General features: G+C 38.0%; 3 protein-coding genes and 2 long non-coding RNA genes across 11 annotated transcripts in view; 2 read left to right on the forward strand and 3 right to left on the reverse strand.

The window, feature by feature from the left end:
• The window catches only part of LOC137175004 (low affinity immunoglobulin gamma Fc region receptor II-c-like), a 91464-nt gene extending 76034 nt beyond the window's left edge, over positions 1-15430 (reverse strand). The window contains exon 1 of one of the 4 annotated variants that reach the window (XM_067580617.1): positions 15079-15429. In XM_067580617.1, coding sequence (XP_067436718.1) covers positions 15079-15169 — 91 coding nt within the window. In that variant the 5' untranslated portion in view covers positions 15170-15429. Of the gene's footprint in view, positions 1-15078 lie in introns of all 4 variants that reach the window. The other 3 variants (XM_067580620.1, XM_067580616.1, XM_067580615.1) reach the window with 3 other exon arrangements.
• LOC137175025 (uncharacterized) lies at positions 1065-6367 on the reverse strand. Its single transcript, XR_010925535.1, has 2 exons — positions 6232-6367; positions 1065-3684 (listed from the first exon to the last, which is right to left on the reverse strand). It is a non-coding gene; the product is annotated as an uncharacterized lncRNA (long non-coding RNA).
• On the forward strand, positions 3289-23384 carry LOC137174996 (butyrophilin-like protein 2). Of its 4 annotated transcripts, none has more exons than XM_067580594.1 (8): positions 3309-3665; positions 6821-7084; positions 7497-7751; positions 9129-9500; positions 9670-9753; positions 9905-10020; positions 10125-10342; positions 10857-12088. In XM_067580594.1, exons 1-7 carry the CDS (start codon positions 3347-3349, stop codon positions 10161-10163), a joined length of 1449 nt encoding a protein of 482 aa, XP_067436695.1. In that variant the 5' UTR covers positions 3309-3346; the 3' UTR covers positions 10164-10342; positions 10857-12088. The 4 variants fall into 4 exon arrangements, with proteins under 4 accessions (XP_067436696.1, XP_067436695.1, XP_067436694.1 ...); XM_067580593.1 differs by having other exon boundaries at positions 10125-10338; XM_067580596.1 differs by lacking the exon at positions 3309-3665 and adding an exon at positions 5214-5745 and having other exon boundaries at positions 10125-10338.
• Positions 9670-9977, reverse strand: LOC137175026 (uncharacterized). The gene is made up of 2 exons (XR_010925536.1): positions 9879-9977; positions 9670-9772 (listed from the first exon to the last, which is right to left on the reverse strand). It is a non-coding gene; the product is annotated as an uncharacterized lncRNA (long non-coding RNA).
• On the forward strand, positions 16319-20343 carry LOC137175015 (myelin-oligodendrocyte glycoprotein-like). The gene is made up of 3 exons (XM_067580644.1): positions 16319-16584; positions 18045-18422; positions 20209-20343. The coding sequence occupies exons 1-3, from the start codon at positions 16386-16388 to the stop codon at positions 20214-20216; spliced, it is 585 nt and encodes a 194-aa protein (XP_067436745.1). The 5' UTR covers positions 16319-16385; the 3' UTR covers positions 20217-20343.
• Positions 23385-25156: the final 1772 nt, after the last annotated feature.

A 25156-nucleotide genomic window follows, 5' to 3' on the forward strand; every position in this document is an offset into this window, starting at 1 on the left:
GACACTTGATGGAAGCGTCTTTTGAGAATCTGTTTCCGTCTGTCGGACATTCTTTGACATGCAGCTGAGTTAAGCTTGACCTTTAACCTGCCACAGAGCAGCTAGTTCAGCTGACTGAGTTACCATGGTTACTGAGCTGGGACTCATATAAGTACATAATAATAATTATATATATAACAATATAAATATATTATTTCCCAGAGAGGTGAAATGAACTCTGTCGAGAAAAAAATGGCCAAGACCTCCATGCTTTATCTGAGGATGATGTACAATGCTCTCACCTACAGATAAAACAAAGATCGCCAACATGACACATCATCATCTGCTTAAGATTACTTATCTTATCTTACAGATCTCGTTTCATAAACAAAATCATTTTAAAGTCTACATTTGAAACTTGTTTCTTTTCATCTGTCAGATTGAAAGCATTATGATACCCAGAGATCCTGGTAAACATCAGCTGAGTTTCTGATTAACTGCAGCAGAGAAGTCCATCGGATCTACTTCATACCTGGCAGATGGATTGCTGGTGAAACAAGGAAGTGCAATGTTGATGTATGAAGTTTAGATGAGCGGAAATGTATAAAATACCTTATAAACAACGTTACTTCTACAACCTTGATTTGCTTCTTCTGCTTCATTTAAAATACAAATACCCTGTTTTATGGTTTTATCAGGGGAATCCATAAATAGATGAATACGCATTTTCTAACTGGCAAAAAATATGATGGACAGATAACAAGGTACAACTACTGAATTTGGTTCCATAATTATAAATAACAGAGCACGCTCTACTTTAGAGGGATATTCCAACATCTTCAATGTTCTGGTTTGCTGTCTTACCAGGAATTAGATGAAAATATTGGTATGAATTTATCATTGTCTGTTCAGAGATGAAACCACGGCGTGTTAAGCCTCACTTAGCCCAAAGCCTGCCTGTCGACATCAGACATTAAATGTGTTATGTAATTTGTCTTTACTCAAGTTCCACTTACTAGCTTATTCTGATGCTTTCAACTCTATGACAACTGAGGAAACTCCATCTTCCGCTGTCACATTGGCACATTGGTGAATCTTTCTCAATTTGTAGTTCCACTGCTTTACTTTTTTTTTTTTTTTTTTGCTTTTTGTATTTTAGTAATGAAATATTGTTGAAGGAGGATCAGATATGTTTTACAGACACTAAATAATGAGCATCAAGTGATTTCTTCTTCATAATCTTTGATATATTTATTATATCCACAGCAGCATGGATAGACAGAGATATATCTAATGGATTCTTACTAGGGCTGCAACTAATTATAATTAATTATATAATAAACTAACTTTAATTATCGATCAATCTGTCGATTATTTTCTATTAATTGATTTGTTGTTTGGTCTAAGTTGACGCCTTCAAATTTTTCACAGTCCACAACCCAAAGATGTTCAGTTTACTGTCATAGAGGACTAAAGAAACCAGAAAATATTCACATTTGAGAAGCTGGAATCAGAGAAATTGGATATTTTTTTCTTAAAAATGACTCCAAATGATGAATCAATCATTCAAATAGTTATTGATTAATTTAATAGTTGACAACTAATCCATTAATCGACTAAGCTTTGAAGCTCTAATTCTTATAGCATCTTACATCCTCGAGAAATGTCTGCGGCTCATTTCAAAGGAATTGTTTCTAAAAATGATTACAGATCAAACTTCAAACAACAAAGACAGAACTGGGAGTGTCACCAGCTACATAAAAATAGCTATGACGGTCCATGAAGCATTCATATTAAACAGAGCAAACCAAGGTTTTGTTTTGCACAGTGACATCAGTGGGTAGAACAACATTCCTCTGGTTTCTGGTGTCACAAAATGCTTTATACTTGTATTCTTCTTTTATTATTTTTTTTATTTCATTATAATTTACATCAAATATCTGGATTTAAATGTTTAAACCCAGCTGGTGTTTAACAGTCAGCAGTTTTGTGTTGCAGGTAAACTCAACACTGATGTCTCCTACACTGATGTCATCATCACACAGCAAGTGGAACCAAAGAGGATCAGAGGTAACTGATAATCTATAAATGGTTTAAGTTATTTTTCCAAGCAATTAAAAGCCAAATATTCACTGGTTTGGTTAAATGTGAGGATTTTACACTTTTCTCTGTCATATATAATAATAAACTGAATGTCTGAGTTTTTGATCTTCTGGCTGAATAAAACGAGCAGTTTGAACACGTTACTTGGACTTTTAGAAATGATAACAAGCAAATAATAGTTAATATATAATCTACTGTTGTTACTGACCTGTTCTCCAAATAATAACCAACAGCTGATATAAAAGATGTAAAAAAAGACAAAAAAAATCACAAATATTCAGATGAGATGTTGAATTAAAAACAAATGTCAGAACTTTACAGTTTATAAAAACACATCAGACTTCAGCTCTTCTATAAAAGAAGAATTTAAACACACTTTTCTACCTCTCAGTGTTTCGAGTATCTACATTAAAACACACACACACACATTCTTCTATTATGTAATGACTGTTATGTTTCGTCCCTCTGGGTGTTTGTTATCTGCTCGGAAACGGAAGTTCCGCCCACTTGTTTATTGGTCCTCAGTGACATCAAGCAGACATTGCCATGGTTACAGTAAACAAAACAGTAAGAACGAGGTCATATGTCCGCCCCCATTTCTCCAAAGTGACACCCTGAGTTTCTGTTCTTAGACTTTACTTTCGATTTGTAGGTTAACTGACATGAGGACATCAATAGAAACATAACAGAAACATGTTGATAAGGAGCAGAGAAAAACAAAGCAAACAAACACATTCAGCTTCAGCTTTTTTCCTGCTTTACTGTCTTTTGGCTCCTGATCTGTTTTTTTTATTTTATTACTTTTTTCTGGACCTCTGGAGCTTGAAACTGCATGAAAAATGAATTTATTCATTTACAACAGACAGAATTATATATATTATAATAATATATATTATGTAGTTCTACTGTGATTTTGACTCCACTGCATCTATCTGACAGTTATAACTACACTCAGTTTGACTGTTATTGAACCATTGAACAGTGGTGAAATGTAACAAAGTACATTTATTCAAGTTGCTGCACTTAAGTACAAGTTTGAAGTACTTGTCAGATCAATATTTTACATGTAAAACAGCTGATTGTTTGCAAAATGTTATGTATGTATATTTTTATTTGTAATTAATTTGAATAATATTTTATCACAGTTTGTGTTTTTTAACATATATATTCACATTTTGTTTTGTTCATATTAAAATCACTGATGTTTATATATATAATAATATATTACAGACAAAACAAAGATAGGCATCACACTGTTAATAAAATGGGCTTTGTCCATCTTCTTAGGATGGGCAGACCTCCACCGGCACTGCTGGCTGATGGCAGAGAAGATGATTTTCATCTGAGGGAATTGTCAGTGGAGATCTTGCAAGTCCTGCTTGATCCCTGCGACGAGCTTTATGTTCCCAAGGTCATTTCCTCCACAGTGGATCACCAGGACATCTGGCACAGCTCTTCCTCCAAGGCACCGATGAAAGAAGGGGAGGAGGTTTCTCCAAACCATGCCCCCCTACTTGAACCACTGGACCTGGGCATCCAGACCATGGTTGGTCCTGATGGTCTCCCTCACTTGTTTTTCCCTGGTAATGTAGAATTTGGGTCCTGTTGATTGTAAAACAAAAAGAAAACAACATCATCTTTCTATGAAAACTTATGCTGATGTGCTTTTGAATTTAACATATTTTATATTATGTTTCTATTTTATTTTTCCATATTTTACCAGTCTGTAGTGTGCTCTATGAGTGTATAATGGATGTAATTTAGCGTCAAAAAAAGGAACAACGCTGGGCTGTAAAGCCAATTTGACATAGCGGCCAGACCGCGTAATTACAACGTCACGTGATGCTATTGAGCCCAAAAAGGCTTTTTCCCATAGACTTACATTGTGAAAGAGACGTCCACAGAACAGCGGATAATTTTTTTTGAGCATCACAACCCCCGCGAAATGACTCGTTTCACTATCAGAATTTGATCCGTTCCGTCCGATCACATGTCAAAAGCCTAAAAGAGCCGCACGGTTGAATTGTTTTATCCTCATTCAAGTTAGCCGGAGGGCGAAACTGGAAGTAGCCGACTTGGCCGGCGAATGCCACTAGTGCGCTTGCTCTATGGGCCCAATGATCCCGGAAGATCCGGGTAATTTTATACACGGAAGTCAAACTTTTTTGGCTTCATGCACCACTGAGCAACTTTCATAGGAATGAACAGGGCCCCGTCTCTGACACTGTATCCAGTTCTCTTTATACATCATTGATTATAATCAATATCTGATGTAATACTGTATGTTTGTAGTATTTTTTTAGTTGTTGGTGAAATGTTAAAAGTTGTATATTATTTTATATTTTATTTTGATTGATTATTCAATGAATCGGGTAGTTTCAGCACTAAAAACATTTTTTTATTATCCCAACAAATGTTGGAATAAAAGTTTGTACATGTCACATATGGATGACCTTGATAAAACTACAGACAATGAAGGTGACTTATTTAACATAAAAACTGAAATCACATGTACATGTAGACATGAAGGCACATGTTCATATCAACCTGCAACATGTGTCAGCCACCGGTGGCGCAACAGCTACTGATTCACAATTAATTACAATTAATTCAGTAGTGATGAGTCTGACTCACTTGAAATTGTGCACCCTTCATCTTTGTACAAAGATACCATAATATTAAAGGATGGGTTCACAATTTTTCAAGTCTGTCTTAAAATAACAGTCAGCTGTCGACATGAACATTTAACTGTCACCTGTCAATCACAGCAGACATCACAGCTACTATAAGTCTTCAAATCTCATTAAAGGGGCATTCATTTCCAAAATGTCTACCAGCAAACTCATTAGAGGGCCTGAATTTAGTGATTGAGACCATAATGACACATTGAAATACAATTATTCACTTAGTATTGCTAGAGAGAAGCTGATGCTTTTTGAATGGGGGTCAGTTGGAGCATCTAGTGGCCATCGGTGGCATTCACTTATTTCAATGTTCTTCAGACTGAAGTTGCAGCTGGGTCTTGATGGACAGTGTTTTCCTGTTCAGCTGCAGTGGGAAGATCATAACAAAAAGAGGAAATCTGGCACTAAAAAGACAGAAACTTTGAAAGACTTCATTTGACTAATTTATATGGCGCAAGCTGTCGATCAACTTCACATGAACTTTTAAATACACAGATTTTTACCTCCATCACTTACATTGTAAGTGCATGATGAAGGAATCTCTTGATGGTCAGTGTGAACAGGAGGAATGATTACAGCAAGTAAAACGTGTCAATGTTCATTTGGGCTCCTGAATATTGTTTTAGGACAGACTTGATAAATTGTGACTCTGTAACAGGCAGGATTAGTGGACGATTGTCTGTTCTGATGCAGATTTAAAAATGTCTACGTGAGAAAAAACTTCAGACTACAGAAAGTAAAAGGAGGCCACAGTCGTAAACATTTGACATTTGAGGTGTTAAAACAAGTTGAGACATCCTGCACAAACAAACTCTTCGCTCTATTTGACCCGCAGATTATGATTAGGGCAGGAAGCTGTGGCCTCTATGTCATAAAGTCAGACTTTAGGTGTGAAGCAGCTCCATCGCGTTCCCAGTCAGTCAGTCAGTCTATCTGCAGCCAAGCAGCATGGAGATCACAATACTGTGCACTGTCGTTGGTGAGTGTTTATGGACAGTTTTCACTCTTATTTTGTTATGAAACATCCGCTGCAAAACTTCTAATTTATATCAAAGTGTGTTTGTTTGTGTGCAGTTTTAGTGTTCATATCTATTTCTAACTGAAAAATATGATGCATCATTATCATCATTTCAGACAACAAGAGTATTATTTTAGATTAGAGTTGACAATATTTATTTTACAATAAACCACAACCACAGTTACTCCTAATGTATTGGTAATTAAATACTACAATTATGTAGATTTGTTTGTTTTTAATATGTTATATTTGTTACTTTCTATGTATAACATCATCCTGCATGGGGACTGCAGATGAAATTAGAAATTTTGGCTAAATCTTACACATTTACGTCATACTGATGTTAATTGATGTGTTGTCCCTGATAAATAAATGAATGAAGTAAGTAAGAGTAAAGAACATGATCATTGTTACCATAAAGGGTACAAAAAGACAACAAGAACTCACCAGGCCATCAGAAAAATCATCTATTCCGCCTCATTGACATCCAAAAGCCAACAGAGTCCGTCCTTGTCTCTGCAGAGAGCCTTTATTGTCGTTTTAGAAATGTACAGCAGCTAGTTTGATCTGTCGTTCGTTTTTCTTTGATTGTGTGCGATATGTCACATTTGATCACATTGAATGTACTGCATCACTCTGCAGCTGCAGATGTTATCGCTGTTGCTTCTTTGGTTTCGTCTTCATAGCATTGCAATCATTCTTTATCATTAATAGAAAATAAACTCAACAAAATAATTCACAGCTTCCCATCGACCACAACACTGAATGCAGCCGAGAGGTTTTATTGCTCTTGTACTTAAAATGAAGTTTGCAGAGAACCAGGAAGCTTAAAGCAGCTTGAATCACATTTGTTTTTTAAAAGTAACATTCTTAGTGAAACAAGGAAGCAACCAGCTCTAAAGACGGTGAAAAACTTACTGGATGTCTAAACAGCAGTAATGTTTTCCTGGTTTTTCACTTCTGCAAGAGATCTTTTGTTGCTTGTTGCGATTACAATGAAAATCTCAATTTGTGATCATTTTTCTGACTCTTGCAGCTTCCCTGAGAGTCCTTCCCAACAAATCTCAGTTTTTTCAGTACGAGTCGTTCTCTCTGAGCTGTGGGGAGCCGGGAAAGTCATCTCATTGGAGAGTTATAAAGAACACATCTACATTAATAAACAAAGAGTGTCCCCTGTCCTGGAATAGAAGAAATGAATCTCACTGCTTCATTGATGACCTTTACCCATCTGACACTGGAGTGTACTGGTGTGAGTCTGGAACAGGAGAATGCAGCAACACCATCAACATCACTGTGGCTGGTGAGTTTAAACTACCAGCTGTAGCAAATAGGCACTCAAGGTACCTCAGTCAGAGGCTTTTAGGGAAGAAAACACTTTTACTATTCTTTTTGTGTTCACAAATGCATGTTGAGTGCATCTAGTTCTGTCCTCTACAGAAAAACAGCAGCATTGGTTGTTTGTTTAAATACCTCAAACAATTTATTTTTACGTTCTCCTGACAAGCACCCTTTGTGGTTAAAGCAGTGACTGTCTTCTCTAAATAGCAAAGGTAGACATAGAGCAACATTCAAGGTTCAAAGCAACGTCTTGACACGTGACACGTCTTAGTTGAAGGATACACAACTGTTGTGTTTGTATGGCATGTATAGCCTCTGTTCAACAAGCTTCTGTAGCTCCATGCAATCTCTCATTCAGCATGTCTTCCATCCAGCTGGTCCTGTGATCCTGGAGAGTCCTGTCCTTCCTGTGATGGAGGGAGACGATGTGACTCTGAGCTGTAAGAATAGAAATACAATGACTTTTTCTTCCAACCTCACAACCAATTTCTACAAAAATGGCTGCCTCATGGCGACCAGCTCTACAGGAAACATCACCATCCACAGCATTTCTAAATCCGATGAAGGATTCTACAAGTGTAACATCTCTGGAGTTGGACAATCAACAGACAGCTGGCTGGCTGTCAGGGGTGAGCTCTTGTTTCTTTATGACTACTCAAAGGGCTTGTTGGTGAAATATTGCTTGGTAAGCTAACAGCTAACACGCTAGACAGGTGCTTGCACTAGTCAGTCACATTAGCTGCAGCATTTTGTTCTTAAGATTAGGCTATCCTGATAGCCAGCTTGATGGAATACCCCCCAGATGGACTAAAAGCTGTAAAGACAAATAAATAAATATCTTGTAAAGCTCACAGGAGTTATATTTTTCATGTTTTTTTTAAAATGTTTTTTGTACATTCACATATAGAAGAATTATTGTTTGATATGAACAATCAGCTCGTTTTGATTTGTGAATATAAAATTTGGTCAAAATAATAAACAAATTCATTCAATAAAACTGAGAGTCAGTGAATCTAAACAATACATTTCTCCAAAGTAAAGTAAAGTAAAGTAAAGTAAAGTAAAGTACAGTGAAGGTAAATGTAATCAGCAATAAAACGTCACAATTTACTCCACAATAGTTTTATATGCGGGCAAAATATATATATCAGAGTTTGACTGAAATCAAAACAGAAAGTGCTCAGTGCTGCCACGTGCTTGTATTATGAAATCCAACAACTAATCTACAACGGCCCACAATATTACTCAAGATAAATAACATCATGACGCGTAGTGCGCATGCCCACTGAACATCCTAACACACAATTTAAAAGCAGAGTAACAACAGAGTGAGTCGCAGTTCAGCAGCTCTACGGACGCCTCATCTCTGTCTGTCTGTAGTTTACATGTTTAAAATAGACTTTTATCAGTTTAGTAACATGTTTACATTCTGGATTTTTATTCTCTGTCTGACTTTCATCGTCTGGACTCCGGTTGAAGGTAAACTGACATGTTTCTCTTTTATTCGCTTGTTAACTCGTTTCACCTGAGCGACACATGAATGAATGAATCAGTGAACATTCATTCAACGTTCATTTTCTGTGTCAACAGACTGTAATGTGAACGTAAACTAGTCGTCATATCTGATGTGGAATCGCTGCTTTATTTTTGTAATGTTGATACGACATGTTAAAGTCTTTAAACCTTCACTAACGTTCATTGAACTTGTAACAAACGTAATAGATCTTAAGTCTAAATGTGCATCTTTACCTGCTCATTTCTCTCTTCTCACGTATATCAGAACAGCGCAACTGGCTTTCTAAATAAAAGTGGCTGTTTCACAATAAAGCTATCTTCTTAAAATAATACAAAACAACAAAGATAACTGAAATATAATCAAAATGACTCAAATGTATTCTAAAAGACAATACTGACATTACAAATTACAAACAACAGTTACATACAGAAAAATAGATTCCAGACTTCTCGCGCTTTTCAGAAGGTTAAAGTTTCCCTCCATTTTCCAGGTCAGTCTGAGGTGATTGGGTCAACTCAGCCAATCATCGCTTCTCCAGGTGATGATGTCATCCTGCCATGTCACCTGGACCCTGAGTTCAATGTGAAGGGGCTGACGGTGGAGTGGTCGAAGCTGAAGCCTGACCCCTCAGATCGGCTGAGTCGGGACGCGTACGTCCATCTTTACCGGCACAGACAGGAAGACCTCGACATGAAGATCCCAGCGTACCTCAACAGGACGGAGCTGTTCACAGATGAACTGGAGCGCGGAAACATTTCACTCAAGATCATGAACGTGACGCTGGCAGATGAAGGGAGATACAGATGTTTGGTTCCCAAGTTGAAGAGCAGAGTGAAGTTTGCAATTGTTGAACTTGTTGTTGGTGAGTTTCTTAAGATGTTGTTGATGGTCCAAGATTTGTCTTTTTTAGATCTGTTGATTTTGACTTGTGTGTCAAAAAATTACATGATTGAGCACTTTTTATATACTTTTTGTCAGTAACTTTTTAGTATTGTGCTGTAAATTATAATAAATCTTGTGTTTTTATCCAGAATCAAAGTCTGATGAAACCTGGACAACAGAGACGCCGCTGCATCCCCAAACTCCTGATCCAACGGATGAGACGGATGTAAAAGGTGAGAAAACTGTACAAATCTGTGAAGAAGAGAGGAAACGTCTTCAAAATCAGCTGAAATGTTGTTTTTAATTACTGTGGTAGTTAAAGTCTTCATATTTGTGTATCTGGTGTGTCTCCACTTACTGTAGCTTTATTTCTTTTCCCATCAGGTGGTTGTCACAGTCGGAGCGCTCAGATCTCAACTGTGGTGGTTTGCTGCATCTTACTAATCTTTGGTGGTCTAGTTCGTGGATATTTATTTAAACAAAGGCGTCAAAAACCAAATGTAAGTCAGAAATAAACAAAACATATTGTTGCTTCTTACAGTCTGAATCATTACAGACTCTTTTGGAGACTGTTGACTAATAATTCTGTTAATTTTCCTTCCAGCATCTGAAGAATGATAACGCCTTACTCAAACCAGTCTAGCTGCCTTGCTCAAAGGTACTTTACTGGCTGGTGTTAAAGGAGATGAGAGCGTTAAACTCACCTTGATCTTTCTGGGGATTTCAATCGGACACATGTGGACTCACTGGATCAGCATTAGGGGGGTTTCTACAGTGGATACAAGCTCAAACCATCCTGCTGAGAAAATGATGTGCTTGTAAGTCTGAACATGACTGTTTTGAATAATAATAATAATAATAATAATAATAATAATAATAATAATAATATGATGTAACCAGGCAACATCTGAAGGGTTTAAGTGTGATGTAAACACTGAAAAAGTGAAGCTCAGTCAAATATTCATAAAAAGGTTTGCATCATAGAAATGAAATGGACCAAAGAGAATCAGTTTTATTTACAATGTAAAGGTGACTTAATGTTCTGAGCAGCCTCTTCTGCTATTTCTGCCTGTGAAGACAATTCACGACAAGGTTAGTGAGACATCTGGAAAAATTCAAAAATATCCACCCTAGTTTGAATTTGGATCTGTGGCTTCTTGTAAGACCTGCACACAGAGAACCATTTTATTTGCATTTTCTTACTTTGCATCGTAGGTGCAGTCAAATTAAAAACTCGGGAAGTTCATCCTTATGTCTTTGAGCACTTTTTTTATGTTTTACTAAAGATCATATGCAACATAATTAATGCATTCTGCTTTGTTTTCTTAATCCACAGCTCAGCTGAAGCTCTTAGATGGATCCTGGCTGGAGGAATGCTGATCCTCAAAGTGACATTTTAAAAAAAAAAGAAGCACCGTCTGACCTAAACACAATTGATTCGGGTCCAGAAATTACAACCTGGAGAAGAACTGTGCCAGAAATCTTCATCCACATGATCAGTAGCAGGATCGCTTTGCATCAGCCTATTGAGTGAAAAACTCTGTGGCAGCACTTTAGACTTTACACCTCGTCCGTCATTTCCAACTTTAACCTTGTTGGTTGATGAGCAACCAGAGGCGACCTCAAAGAGACCCACGAATAAGAAGAGAGAGGTTTCAATGCTTCATAATCTTTTCGTCAGGGCTTTTGAAAGTTCCAAGAAATATCAACACAGGACTGTGATATGTAGTAAAAAGAGGATTTTGCTGCAATTTTCAACATTTTGTGACGTTACTGTGATCTGAGCTCCAGTTTACTTAACTATAACTGGAGGAAGAATATTGTTTTTATGTATTTATGTTAAGTGATCCTGAACATTACAACCAAGAAATTTCATTTCTTTAGACTGTTATAAATCCTAATGACTGTTTTTGTTTCTGTCACAGTGTTAAAACAGTGTCTCAGAAGGATGGAGTGAAGAATTTAGGTTATTATGTTTTGTAGTTATTTTTGTTAAGCTGATCATTGACTTGAGGTCACCCTTCCCTTTTTTCACTGGACACATTGACTGATTATGAAGTGAAACATGTTAAATGTAGAATTTGAGTTTTGGAACATGTGAGTTCAGAGCTGAATTTTCCTTATAAAGTTCATTTTAAGTTAAAACGCTCTCCGCTCCCTTAACATCAACTGTCAATGTGCCTTTGAGCAGCGCACCCACAGTATCCCTCAATATAGTTGTATCAGTATATCGGTTACATATTCTCATATTATTCTGTCATTTCAATGATTATTATTTCTACAATAAAAGATTTTGTTAAATGTTTATCATTAAACTACCTTTTGCACTTTAAAACAGTTATTGTTACCTCTTGTCATGCTGGTGTGACACTTGAAAAGAACAAATCAAAGTACATTTGAGTTTTTTTCATCTATTAAATTCTTTTTGGGGATGTCATTCTGTTATTGTGACCTGTATTACAAGGACATTTTTCAAATTTTACATTCTTTAAAACTTGATTTAAGTAACACCACTGTTAGATGAATAAAGTAGGTACAAGTTGTCAAATAAATCATATTTTTAAATGATTTCTGTGTTGTGACTTTAATCTCTCTGTTGTCTCTTTCCATGGAGGTGAAGTTCTCTATGTGTCAGTTTGCATTTATCTCTGTCTGCTGTGTGATTATAATCTGACCTCATGTTGTTGAAAGCAGCTGAACAGATAACTTTTTAAACTGTTCAATCATAAAGGTAAAGTTCAAGCCACCATGATCATGTTTTGCTGCTGCAGTTTAACTCAGCAGTAGGTTAAATAGCTTGTGGAGGCTAATGACAGCTAACTTTAGCTAACTTAGTTTGGTGAATTGTTGACTTCTCTCTACTGTGTGTGTGTGGTTCAACAAAAGTTTCATAGTCTTGCTTTAATCTCCACAGTTGGATTGTCACTAACTGTCAAACTAGATAATAACATCACAATTATGTCATGACTATGTAACCATGCAAAATAACACACTAAATGTCACAAAAATATGGAGCTACAGAATCAAGACATTCAGAGAATCCTCAGAATTTGAATCTAAACTTGTGCTTCACCAAACCAGCTGCAGCAACAAGACTTTTTAAATTTCCACTTCACTGTTAAACCATCATGACCTGCAAGATTAGATGCAGGTTCAATTTTATTCATCAACTTTTTCAGCAACTCACTTTTAAAAGTGGTGATTGGCAAACCTTAAATCTTGGTGTGTGGCTCCATCTAGTGGTTAAAAACATGTATGTTGTGGACAAGAGAGGAGCAATTTTCTTCTTTTGGTATTAAAAGGCTCTGTTTAAACTGTGTAGCCTCTAGTTTCCTAATTGTGAAAAACCTTTTTTTGTAAATAAAAAAATGTCAACTTCTTTGTCAATAATTCTGCCTCTTACCTTTCGGAGGGATTTTTGAGCTGCAACAACTCCCAAACCAAAGCAGATACAGTATGGAGCTCAGATGAGAAGATACATTGGATCAGAATAATAATAATAATCATGAAGTTTGAGTTTAACATTTAGGCCTACACCTGGGGTCCGTTTCACAAAGCAGGTTTAGTGAAAACTCAGAGTCTGTTAACCCTGAAATGAGGGAAACTCTGAGTTTTCCGTTTCAAAAAGGGAGGTAACTCAAACCAGAGAAAGAGGGATAACTCTAGCGTGTTTCAGAGAGAGAGGTAACTTAAGCTCTTGGTCAGTTACCGTAGTAACAGACTCTATGAACCTAACCTGGTCGGGACCAGGTTTTTCCCAATGAACCTCGAGTTTCTCTCAGTCTCCGCCCTCTTTCAGAGCCACACACTCCATTTGATTTCCTCATTCATTCAGTCAGCAGGCGAGTTTTGGCGTAGCCTAGTTCTGCCGTCTGTCATTTAAAAAATCATTAAAACAATCAGAGTCAGTATATTAGAAATCCATTAGGCACAGTAGGTGGCGACTTTTTTCACTAACATGGCATGTCCTTTTGATAACGATCCCGTGGATGAAGGTGCAGCATTACTGCGCAGAGAATTAAATATTCGTTGAGAGATGGTTATCAGACCGCGCATAGATGTTCTAGCATTTCCAGACAATTATCTTTTTGAGAGATACCATTTCACGTCACAGTCCATCATCTACATACACACACAACCTAATCCGTCCTTACATTTGCAACATTAACAATCGTAGTCATGCTCTCACATCCCAGCAGATATTGTGTGTTGCACTGCGTTTCTTTGCAAACGGAAGTTTTTTGTACGGTGGCGGGGCCAGCCACTGGCCTTCCTAAATTCTGGCTTAGGGCCAGCTCCTCTGCCTCCGTTAGAGGTGGCGGTGCTGGACCACCACCCGTTTTATGGGCATCTGCCTTCTTTCTGTAGGCTGAGTGGAAGTCTGTGTTAGTTTAAATAGGATTGATTATTTAACATAACATGATGTAGATGAGAAGACATTTATGTATGAGAAACCAGCATTATGTTGGGGATAAAACAGCTGCACAGTCAAACAGCCACTTAATATTTACTTTACAATGTAAAACATGATCAAAATGAGGTTCCCCCATGAGATTATGTCGAGGTTTTACTTTTTGTGTTGCACTTCTTTCTGAAAACATGCTCAAACTCACCGTATTATCGCATTAAGATTTCTAGTTCTAGTGGGGCGAAAAACGCCGCCCTCCGCTTCCCCGTTGCCATGGTGACTCGTTGAATCGGGGCTCCATTGATGCTGGCTTTTTATAGTTGTGGTGCACGCGCTTAACTCCAGGTGAAACTACTCCGAGTTGATTAAACTGACTCAAATCAGCTGTTCTGGAACCGGAAACTCAGAGTTTTCTTTCTCAGAGTAGATTAACTCAGAGTTCAGGATTAGACTCAGAGTTTGTTGAGCCTGCTTTATGAAATCGACCCCTGGTGGTTACATCAGTGATAATACAACAGGTATCATCACTTTCAGTTTAATTTTCAGTATTACTTGTAATATGGTGACTAAACTGCTGCAGTCAATAAGAAACTGAGCTGGTGTGGAGTTTACCAGAATCTCCGTGTATCATATTACTTTCAATGTAACAGATTGAAAGCAGAAATAAGTTTTAAATATAGACTTTATAATTATTTTATTTATGAAATGAGATCCATCTATGTGAATCAGTGTGAAATAATACAGAATGTGGTTTATAAAAAGTTGGGATCAATCTGTTTTAGCAAGTGGTAAAAAATCCCACAACCCCCCTTTTTTTCAAGCACAGCAAGAAACCAAAACCTTGTGGATATAACATGTGTCTATAAACAAGACAGATGGACTAAAAGCTGTAAAGAAGAATAAATAAATACATATCTTGTAAAGCTCACAGGAGTTATATTTTAACATGTTTTTTGTACATTCACATAAAGAAGAATTATTGTTTGATATGAACAATCAGCTCGATTTGATTTGTGAATATAAAATTTGGTCAAAATAATAAATAAATTCATTCAATAAAACTGAGAGTCAGTGAATCCAAATAAAACATTTCTCCAAAGTAAAGTACAGTGAAGGTAAATGTGATCAGCAGTAAAACGTCACATTTAACTCCACAGTAGTTTTATATGCGGGAAAAATACATATATCAGAGTTTCACTGAATGTCACACAGAAAGTGCTGTCATGTGCTTGTATTATCATTGGTCCGTTTCACAAAGCAGGTTTAGTGAAAACTCAGTCTGTTAACCCTGAAATGAGGGAAACTCAGTTTTCCGTTTCAAAAAGGGAGGTAACTCAAACCAGAGAAAGAGGGATAACTCTAGCCTGTTTCAGAGAGAGAGGTAACTTAAGCTCTTGGTCAGTTACCGTGGTAACAGACTCTATGAACCTAACCTGGTCGGGACCAGGTTTTTCTCAATAAACCTCGAGTTCCTCTCAGTCTCCGCCCTCTTTCAGAGCCACACACTCCATTTGATTTCCTCATTCATTCAGTCAGCGGGCGAGTTTTGGCGAAGCCTAGTTCTGCCGTCTGTCATTTAAAAAATCATTTTAAAAAAATCAGAGTCAGTATATTAGAAGTCCATTAGGCACAGTAAGTGGCGACTTTTTTCACCATCATGGCATGTCCTTTTGATAACAATCCCGTGGATGAAGGTGCAGCATTACTACGCAGAGAATTAAATAGGCCTATTCGTCGAGAGATGGTTATCAGACCGCGCATAGATGCTCTGGCATTTCCAGACCATTATCTTTTTGAGCGATACCGTTTCACGTCACAGTCCATCATCTACATACACAACCTAATCATAACATAACAACTCGTAGTCATGCTCTCACATCCCAGCAGATATTGTGCGTCGCGCTGCGTTTCTTTGCAAACGGAAGTTTTTTGTAAGCACTTGAGTAAGGAAACTGTATGCAGGCCGGTCAGAAAAGTGTGCCTCGCCCTGAAACGGCTTTTACCCATCTTTGTCATTTTCCCTGGACACAAACTCGTCAGAGCCATCAAGGAGGAGTTCCACAGGATTGCAGGTGAATGATGTAGAGATCTGTTAAATTCATTTTAAATTATACTCTGTTAATGACACTGTGCTGCAACCTCAGACTGGGATTAGTAATTTTAATTTCTTTTAGGATTTCCCAGTGTGATTGGCTGCATAGACGGCACACACATTCCCATCACGGCTCCCTCACATAATGAAGCCGATTATGTGAATAGGAAGTCCACTTACAGCATAAATGCGCAGGTACATGTAGATTGACTACTGTTTCAAAATGTTAAAGACTGCATCATAGTTCAACTAACATCTGTCATTCTCTGCAGAGTTTGTTGAACCTGCTTTGTGAAACGGACCCCAGATCTAATCACTACAAACGCCAACAACATTCGTCAAGATAAATGACATGATGATGCGTCATGTTAATGTGGAACTTCCGTCCTCATGGTTTACCGAGCAACAGCAGAGTGAGTCATAGTTCAGCAGCTTTACAGACGCGTCATCTCTGTCTGTCTGTAGTTTACATGTTTAAAATGGACTTTTATCAGTTTAGTAACATGTTTACATTCTGGTTTTTTATTCTCTGTCTGACTTTCATCGTCTGGACTCCGGTTGAAGGTAAACTGACATGTTTCTCTTTTATTCGCTTGTTAACTCGTTTCACCTGAGCGACACATGAATGAATGAATCAGTGAACATGTGAAAATATGTTTTACGGTTCATTTTCTGTGTCCACAAACTGTAATGTGAACTTAAACTAGTCGTCATATCTGATGTAAAATCACTGCTTTATGTTTTTAATGTTGATACGACATGTTTAAGTCTTTAAACCTTCACTAACGTTCATTAAACTTGTAACAAACGTAATAGATCTTAAGTCTAAATGTGGATAAACTAACCTACAGTTTATAACTCAAAACAAACAAGCAAGTCAAAATATACAATAGTTTGTTTTTATTTTACATAATCTGTTACATATATTTTATTCTTGTCATATTCTTCTGAGAGAAATGTGTGATTTTACTGTTTATTTGCTGACATGATTCATCAGTGACGATGATGACGATTATTCATGTGGTTCATGTCCACCCCAGTTTCCCAGAGCTCATAACTGATTTTCAAAATGTCTTGTTTTGTCCAAAACCCAAAGATAAGTTGTTTTTTTTATTGTCATAGAGGACTATGAAAACAGAAAATATCGCTGCAGCTTTAAGATGTTGAAATGTGACAAAAAAACTTTTCAGGTTCTGTAAAAGTTTGATATAAAAAGGCAAAATCAACCTCTTCACACCACATACAGTACTGACAGAAGAGATAAACACTGTCACACTGTTTAACAGGTGTTTTTTGTTCAACTTGTTCTTTTTTTCAGTGCTGATGCTTTCTTGTCACAAGGGTTTGGGAGTTTCCTGTCATACTGCCAGAAGTTCCCTTTGGTCATTTGTAAAGTCATGATAACTTTACAGAAATCGCATTCTGTTTCCAGAAAGAGCTGAAACAATTAGCTGATTAATCGATTAGCAGGTCGACAGAAAACAATTTATTTTCAGACACAAATGCAAAATATTTCTTAGTTCCAGTTTTTCATTTGTGATGATTTTCTTTCTTTTCTTTGTCTTATGTGATAATAAACTCAATTAGAGCTGCAATGATAAGTTGATTAGTTGATCGACAGCAAATTAATCAGCAACTATTTTGATAAGTTTGGTTTTTTTAAAGGACACGTTTATTGGATTTTGTACTGTTAATCAGAAAACATAAGACATTTGAAGACATCACCATGAGCTTCTCTTTTTTTTTTCAGATCAAAGCAAATCAAGGAAATAATCAACCGATCAATCATTAGAAAGTTAGAAATTAGTTTCAATCTTAGTTCAACATGCTCTCTGTAGCATTTGTTAAGTTTCTAAATTAGCACTGCTGACGTGAAGTACAGTCATTGTTACTGGAAGTTTGGATTTACAGAAAAGGTTTGAGATATAGTTGAGATAATATCGTTGCGACATACAACATACAGAAAAATAGATTCCAGACTTCTCTCGCTTTTTAGAAGGTTCAATTTTCCCTCCATTTTCCAGGTCAGTCTGAGGTGATTGGGTCAACTCAGCCAATCATCGCTTCTCCAGGTGATGATGTCATCCTGCCTTGTCACCTGGACCCAGAGTTCAACGTGAAGGGGCTGACGGTGGAGTGGTCGAAGCCCGATCTGAAGCCTGACCCCTCAGATCGGCTGAGTCGGGTTGACTACGTCCATCTTTACCGGGACAGACGTGAAGTCCCCGACATGAAGATCCCAGCGTACCTCAACAGGACGGAGCTGTTCACAGATGAACTGGAGCGCGGAAACATTTCACTCAAGATCATGAACGTGACGCTGGCAGATGAAGGGAGATACAGATGTTTGGTTCCCAAGTTGAAGAGCAGAGTGAAGTCGGCAATTGTTGAACTTGTTGTTGGTGAGTAAGCTTCTGCAGATGTTAATGGTCCAAGATTTGTATTTTTTTGATCTACTGATTTGACTTGTGTGTCAAAAAAATACACGGTTGAGCACTTTTTATGTACAGTGTGATACAGCTAGAGGCTTATTTACATGACAATGATATTTATGAAAAATTTCAGTCTGCTTTTAGAGGTAGACATAGCACCAGGACTGCACTCACTAAAGTCATAAATGATCTTAGAATGAGTGCAGATAAAAATAAAGTTTCTGTCTTTGTTCTTCTTGATTTGAGTGTTGTGTTTGAAACCACTGATCATGAGATACTTCTGAACAGACTTGAAAGCTGGATTGGTCTCTCACCCCGGGATTCCACCGGGCACGTGTGCGCCGCGTTCAGGCTCTGACGCAGTTTTGCTCCGTCCTCTGCACAGCGCCCTAATCAACTGGGAGCGTGTCAGAGGCGGAGCGTCTTCACTGCGGGGAAGCCTTCCGCTGTTTAAAGTCTGTTGCATTCCTACTACAGTAATTACAGCAGCCTAATCAAAGCTGATAAAGTCCCTTAAAGCTACTGTAATTACTGCAGTAGCAGGGCAACTAAACTGTCCAGTTTTGTTAACTTGCTCAACTTTCATTGATTTGGTAATTTTCCTTGATTTTTGTGCTTCTACTGTGGTTAAGTAGGCTACGTAGTTAAATGGCTTCTTTATTCGTCTGTTTTAATTGCGTTTATTGTTGATATACGACCAGGAGTCTGCACGGGGTGATTTATTTTGAAAATTGACCGGATGCTCAATGCTGTTTTTGTGTCTGACTTCCTGCCAAGCTCGATCTGCTCTGTGCTGCTTGACGCGGCCTCCATAAAAAATAGACGAGGTACTTATCTTTAGCGCAGCAGAGGGGAGAGGCACTTCTGGGACGCTTCTGAAACGCACCATGGTGCGCCCGGTGGAATCGGATACATTGACTAGAGTGGCTGCAATCAGCTCCGGCAGCTGCGTCGGAGCTGGAACGCGGCGCACACGCACCTGGTGGAATTCAGGGGTCAGGAAACACACTGAGCTGATTTAATAGCTACCTCACAGACAGAAATTACTTTGTAAGTCTTGGTGGCGATGTTTCCAAGAAGCGAAGCATTCTCTATGGTGTTCCTCAGGGCTTGATCCTTGGTTCGTTGTTGTTTTCCCTATACATGAACCCGCTTGGAGAAATGATCCGTGACTACAGGATTCATTTTCACTGCTATGCCGATGACACCCAGCTGTATTTATCTGTAGCACCTGACAATAAGGATGCCCTACACCCTCTGCTAAACTGCTTCTCCAGTATTGTGCAGTGGATGAATTAAACAAAGACAAAACTGAAGTCCTTATCATTAGCACAGACACTCAAAGCGATGAAATAATAAATAGACTCGGAAATCTGACCCTACACGTTAAACCGAAAGTGAAAAACCTGAGTGTCATTTTTGATCCTGACCTCAACTTTGAGAATCATATCAGCAACATTACTGAGATAGCCTTTTATCACTTAAAAACATCACCCTACCAGACCCTACCTCTACCTAGAGGATGCTAAGACACTCACTTATGCTTTTTTACTCTCACACTTAGATTATTGCAACGCACTTTATACTGGTTTGCCAAAAAAAGAACTATTGATCAGCTGCAGCTCGTCCAAAACTCAGCAGCAAGAATTCTAACCAAAACCAGTAAAAGAGGTCACAATTACTCCTGTGTTAGCGTCTTGCACTGGCTCCCAGCAATGTTGAGGATAGATTTTAAAATTCCTTTACTTGTTTTTAGAGCTCTGAATGGACTGGCTCCTTCCTACCTGTCAGAATGCCTGTTGGAGCATGTTCCAAATTGTTCCCTCAGATCACATGGTGCCAGTCTGAGGGTGCAATCGACGAACAGCAAGAGGTACGGCAATGCTTCCTTCAGTGGTTATGCACCGAAGATTTGGAACACACTCCCTCCTCGGTTGAATTTTAAGAAGCAGCTTTTACACACACATATGTTGCGTTTTGCAGATATATATATGTGTGTGAGTGTAGGGCTGTGTGATATCACAATATATATTGTGTGACAAGAGAAAAATGTCTGGACTCATCGCTGAACATAACATTCCTCCACATGTTCAGGTTCCAGTGCATGTGTTGCCGACACCAGTGCAAACGAGCCTGACAGTGAAGGGCAGCCATGGCAGGCCTCCTGGCAGCCCTATGAGATCGGAGATTGGCTGCGTGCAGTCTGCTCCGGATTGTCCTGGCAGAGAGCCGTTGGCCATATTGTCCTGCAAACCTTGTCTGCAAACCTGTAGAAGACAGCCTACGGTACCTAAGTGCTGACAGGGTGAGGAAACGGTCTTCTTGGGGTGTTGTCTTCTTGGGACGCCCACATCACGGCCTGTCTCTGACATTCCCCGAACTTGGCCTTCACTTTGGAGATGGTACTAGGGCTCACTCCAAATAATGCCACAACTTGGTTTTGTGGAACACCAGCTTGAAGTTGCCCTATCACATGGGCCCTATCCAGATCAGTCAAACATGGCATGCCAGTTCTTGGAGCAGACACCTATTGACCACTGTAGCAGGGCTCATGCTCATACCTGGGGGTACCAGAAGCTCAAAACAAGAGTCAATAGCAACAGCAAAATAAGCTGTTTGGCATTGGCAGAGAAGATTTGGCAAATTTTTCATGGGCGCAACTCACATACTCAGCTCTGCTGCTCATCCCACAAATATATGTTCCTCACAAATGTGGCACCATTTAAAAGGGAAAGAAACAGGCTTTCCAACGGTTTAAGATTTATTGCCAAGAAGCTTCGTTACAACAAAGAAATAATCTACCAAACACAAATTTCCTTACTTTTTGTGCTAAGTTTATATATATATACACACATAATATTTCTTTTGTAAAACACTTTGAGCTGCCTTTTATGTCATGAAAGGTGCTCTATAAAAAGGTTTATTATTATTATTATTATTATTATTATTATTACCTAGAACAGTGTCAAAATTCAGTACCTTTTAAAACTTTTGTCAGTAACTTTTTAGTATTGTGCTGTAAATTATAAGAAATCTTGTGTTTTTTTTCCAGAGTCAAACTCTGATGAAACCTGGACAACAGAGACGCCGCTGCATCTCCAAACTCCTGATCCGTTGGATGAGACGGATGTAGAAGGTGAGAAAACGGTACAAATCTGTGAAGAAGAGAGGAAACGTCTTTAAAATCAGCTGAAATGTTGTTTTTAATTACTGTGGTAATTAGTCTTCATATTTGTGTGTCTGGTGTGTCCCCACTTATTGTAGCTCTATTTCTTTTCCCATCAGGTGGTTGTTACAGTCGGAGCGCTCTGATCTCAGCTGTGATGGTTTGCTGCATCTTACTAATCTTTGGTGGTCTAGTTGGTGGATATTTATTTAAACAAAGGCGTCAAAAACCAAATGTAAGTCAGAAATAAACAAAACATATTGATGCTTATTGCAGTGTAAATCATTACAGACTCTTTTGGAGACTGTTAACTAGTAATTCTGTTAATTTTCCTTCCAGCATCCAAAGTATGCCATCGTTTAAAGCAAATCACCTTCAGTCTAGCTGACTTGCTCCAACGTACTTTACTGGCTGGTGTTAAAAGAGATGAGAGCGTTAAACTCACCTGGATCCTTCTGGGGATTTAAACCGGACACATGTGGACTCACTGGATCAGCATTAGGGGGGTTTCTACAGCAGATACAAGTTTTCTTTGTCCACAGCTCACCTGAAGCTCCTACATGGATCCTGGCTGGAGGATCCCCAAAGTGAAAAAAAGTGATTTTTAAAAGCACCACCTGACTTAAAACTGACTTAAACCTTCCTGAAAACGATTGACTTAGATCCACAGCCTGGATAAAAACTGTGCCAGAACTCTTAATCCACATGATCAGCAGCAGGGTCGCTTTGCATCAGCCTATTGAGTGAAAAACTCTGTGGCAGCACTTTAAACTTTACACCTCGTCCATCATTTCCAACTTTAACCTTGTTGGTCGTTGGGCAACCAGAGGCAACCTCAAAGAGACCCACGAATAAGAAGAGAAAGGTTTCAATGCTTCATAAACCTTTTCTTTAACTTTTGGTTCTTAATGTCCTTCTCTGGAGGAGGAAGATTATCAGATTTATTTTGTATTGAACAGTCTTTTCAGGGACTTTCTTGCTTGTCAGAGAAATACGAGTTAAATATGTTTAAATATGAACTCACTCGATGGAAGAAAGTCTTATTAGCAACAAGCTTGGGAGGGAAAATCATCAAACTGCTGTAAAGTACCAAAAGACATGATTTATTTCAACTGAGAAAGGTCAATAGAAGACTTATTAACTTAAACGAATGAATTATTCAAATTATTCTTTTTCAGAATAAATCATGTTTTTTGTTATTTTACAGCCACCTGACGCTGATTTTCTTTCATCCGGTAATATTTCAACATTCTTCCACTGAAACATTTTCTGCTCTGAGATTTAACTGAAAGTTCCAAGAAATATCAACACAGGACTGTGATATGTAGTAAAAAGAGGATTTTGCTGCATTTTGCAACATTTTGTGACATTACTGTGATCTGAGCTCCAGTTTACTTAACTGTAACTGGAGGAAGAATATTTTTTAATGTATTTATGTTAAGTGATCCTGAACATTACAACCAAGAAAATTCATTTCTTTATACTGTTATAAATCCTAATTACTGTTTTTGTGTCTGTCACAGTGTTAAAACAGTGTCTTAGAGAAGGTTATTACATTTTGACATGTGTGAGTTCAGAGCTGAATTTTCCTTATAAAGTTAATTTCAAGTTAAAACGCTCTCTGCTCCCTTAACATCAACTGTCAACATGCCTTTGAGCAGGGCAGTTATATATTCTCATATTGTTCTGTCATTTCAATTATTATTATTTCTACAATATAAGATTTTGTTAAATCATGAGCATTCAGCTACCTCCTGCACTTTAAATCAGTTAGTGTTACCTCGTGTCATGCTGGTGTGACACTGACTAAAAATCTTACAAAGCATTAAATGGAAGCACGTTTGAGGGGTCACTGAATGGTTTGATGAGTGTTTAATGATGTGAATCATATGCAATGACCTTGACAGTCACCAGATCTCAAACCAATTGAACACCTATGGGAGATTTTGCACTGATGTGTTAGACAGCGCTCTCCACAACCATCATCAAAACACCAAATGAGGAAATATCTTTTGAATGAATGGTGTTCATCCCTCCAGAAGAGTCCAGAGACTTGTAGAATCAATGCCAAAGTGTATTGAAGCTGTTTTGGCAGCAGATGGTGGCCCAACACCTTACTAAAACACTTTATGTTGGTTTTTCCTTTAATTTGTCACCTGTCTGTATGTGCAGCATGTTTGTGTGTGGCTTAAACTTAACATCAGTCAACAATTAGGTATTTATTCGTCAACATTGTAACACTTGTAAAACAGTGTCTCTAGTCTCTAGAATATCAGAAAATAATTTTGGGGGTAAATTGAGCCATTGGCTCAACTTGCCCCAACATGACACGTTTTACCCCACAATTTTTTACCACCTCCATTTTAACAAAACTGTTTCACACAGTGGCTCAGATCCATAGTTATGTTTATGACCTTGTTTTGTAGCTGACACTGACTTAAATTAACATATAATAATGTCCAAAATATATCTTTTTTTAATTAAGATACAATACTGATAACTTAAGTAACATGATGAATTCACTTGGCATGACAAAAATATTTTTTTTTGCTCTGGTAACGTGAACTATACTTTCTTAATTTGTGGTCATATGATTACTTTTTGTTTATGGTTACCCAGATAAAGGGGGTGGCTCTGTTTACCCCGTTCTCCCCTACATTCATTTTGGGGATGTTATTCCATTATTGTGCACTTTATTACAAGGACATTTATCAGATGTTACATTCTTTAAAATTTGATTTAAATAACACTAATATTCCCATACTAACAATCCAAGAGTTAATAGAAGTTTGTTAACAGGTAGTGGCTTGTTTCTATGCTGATGATACTGTAGCATGTTAGCACGCTGTTAGCATTAAGATGAGGGGATTCAGCGTTAAGCTGTGGTAGTGTTTTATCATGAAATACACTGAAGAAGACTTGCCAGGAATAGTATAATTTGTCTCCTTAGATTGGTGGATGTTCTGTTGTCGAACTGTACAGGTGTAGATGCCTTTAGGCGTCATCTCAACAGTGATTGTGCTGTAGACAGAGTAGTATCCATCGTGCTCTGTACTGTTGGAGTCACGAGAGATGATACGTGCCATCCCGTCCCTCCACTCCATCTCAGGCTTTGGATACCACTTCTTAGCTTCACACTTGAGCTCTCCTTTAGTGCCTTCAACGAACACGGCGGAGTTCATTGGCTCAGAAACAGCACCTACGACTTAGAAAGAGAAAACATTTAAAAATGTAAGTATTTCATTATTATTTCTTAATTTAGAGTCAAATGAACACTTTTGTAAAAAAAATCTTTCCGCAGACTTACCAACACTAACTTGGATCAAAAGTTCCTCCCCCGCCCTCTCCCTGTTAAGCAATTTGCATGTGTAATTTCCTTCATCAGAGGGTTTTAGACGACTCAGTTTTAATGACATGTTGCCATTCCTCAGTTTGTGCAGGAACAGACTTGTCCTTTGTCGAAAGTTTGAGTTTTGTTGGTCATATAACTCCTGCCCTTCACGGAAAATATGAATAAATTCGGGATCAAGGTCAGATC

Source organism: Thunnus thynnus, chromosome 22 (genome assembly GCF_963924715.1).
Source record: "Thunnus thynnus chromosome 22, fThuThy2.1, whole genome shotgun sequence".
Classification (NCBI taxonomy): Eukaryota; Metazoa; Chordata; class Actinopteri; order Scombriformes; family Scombridae; genus Thunnus; species Thunnus thynnus.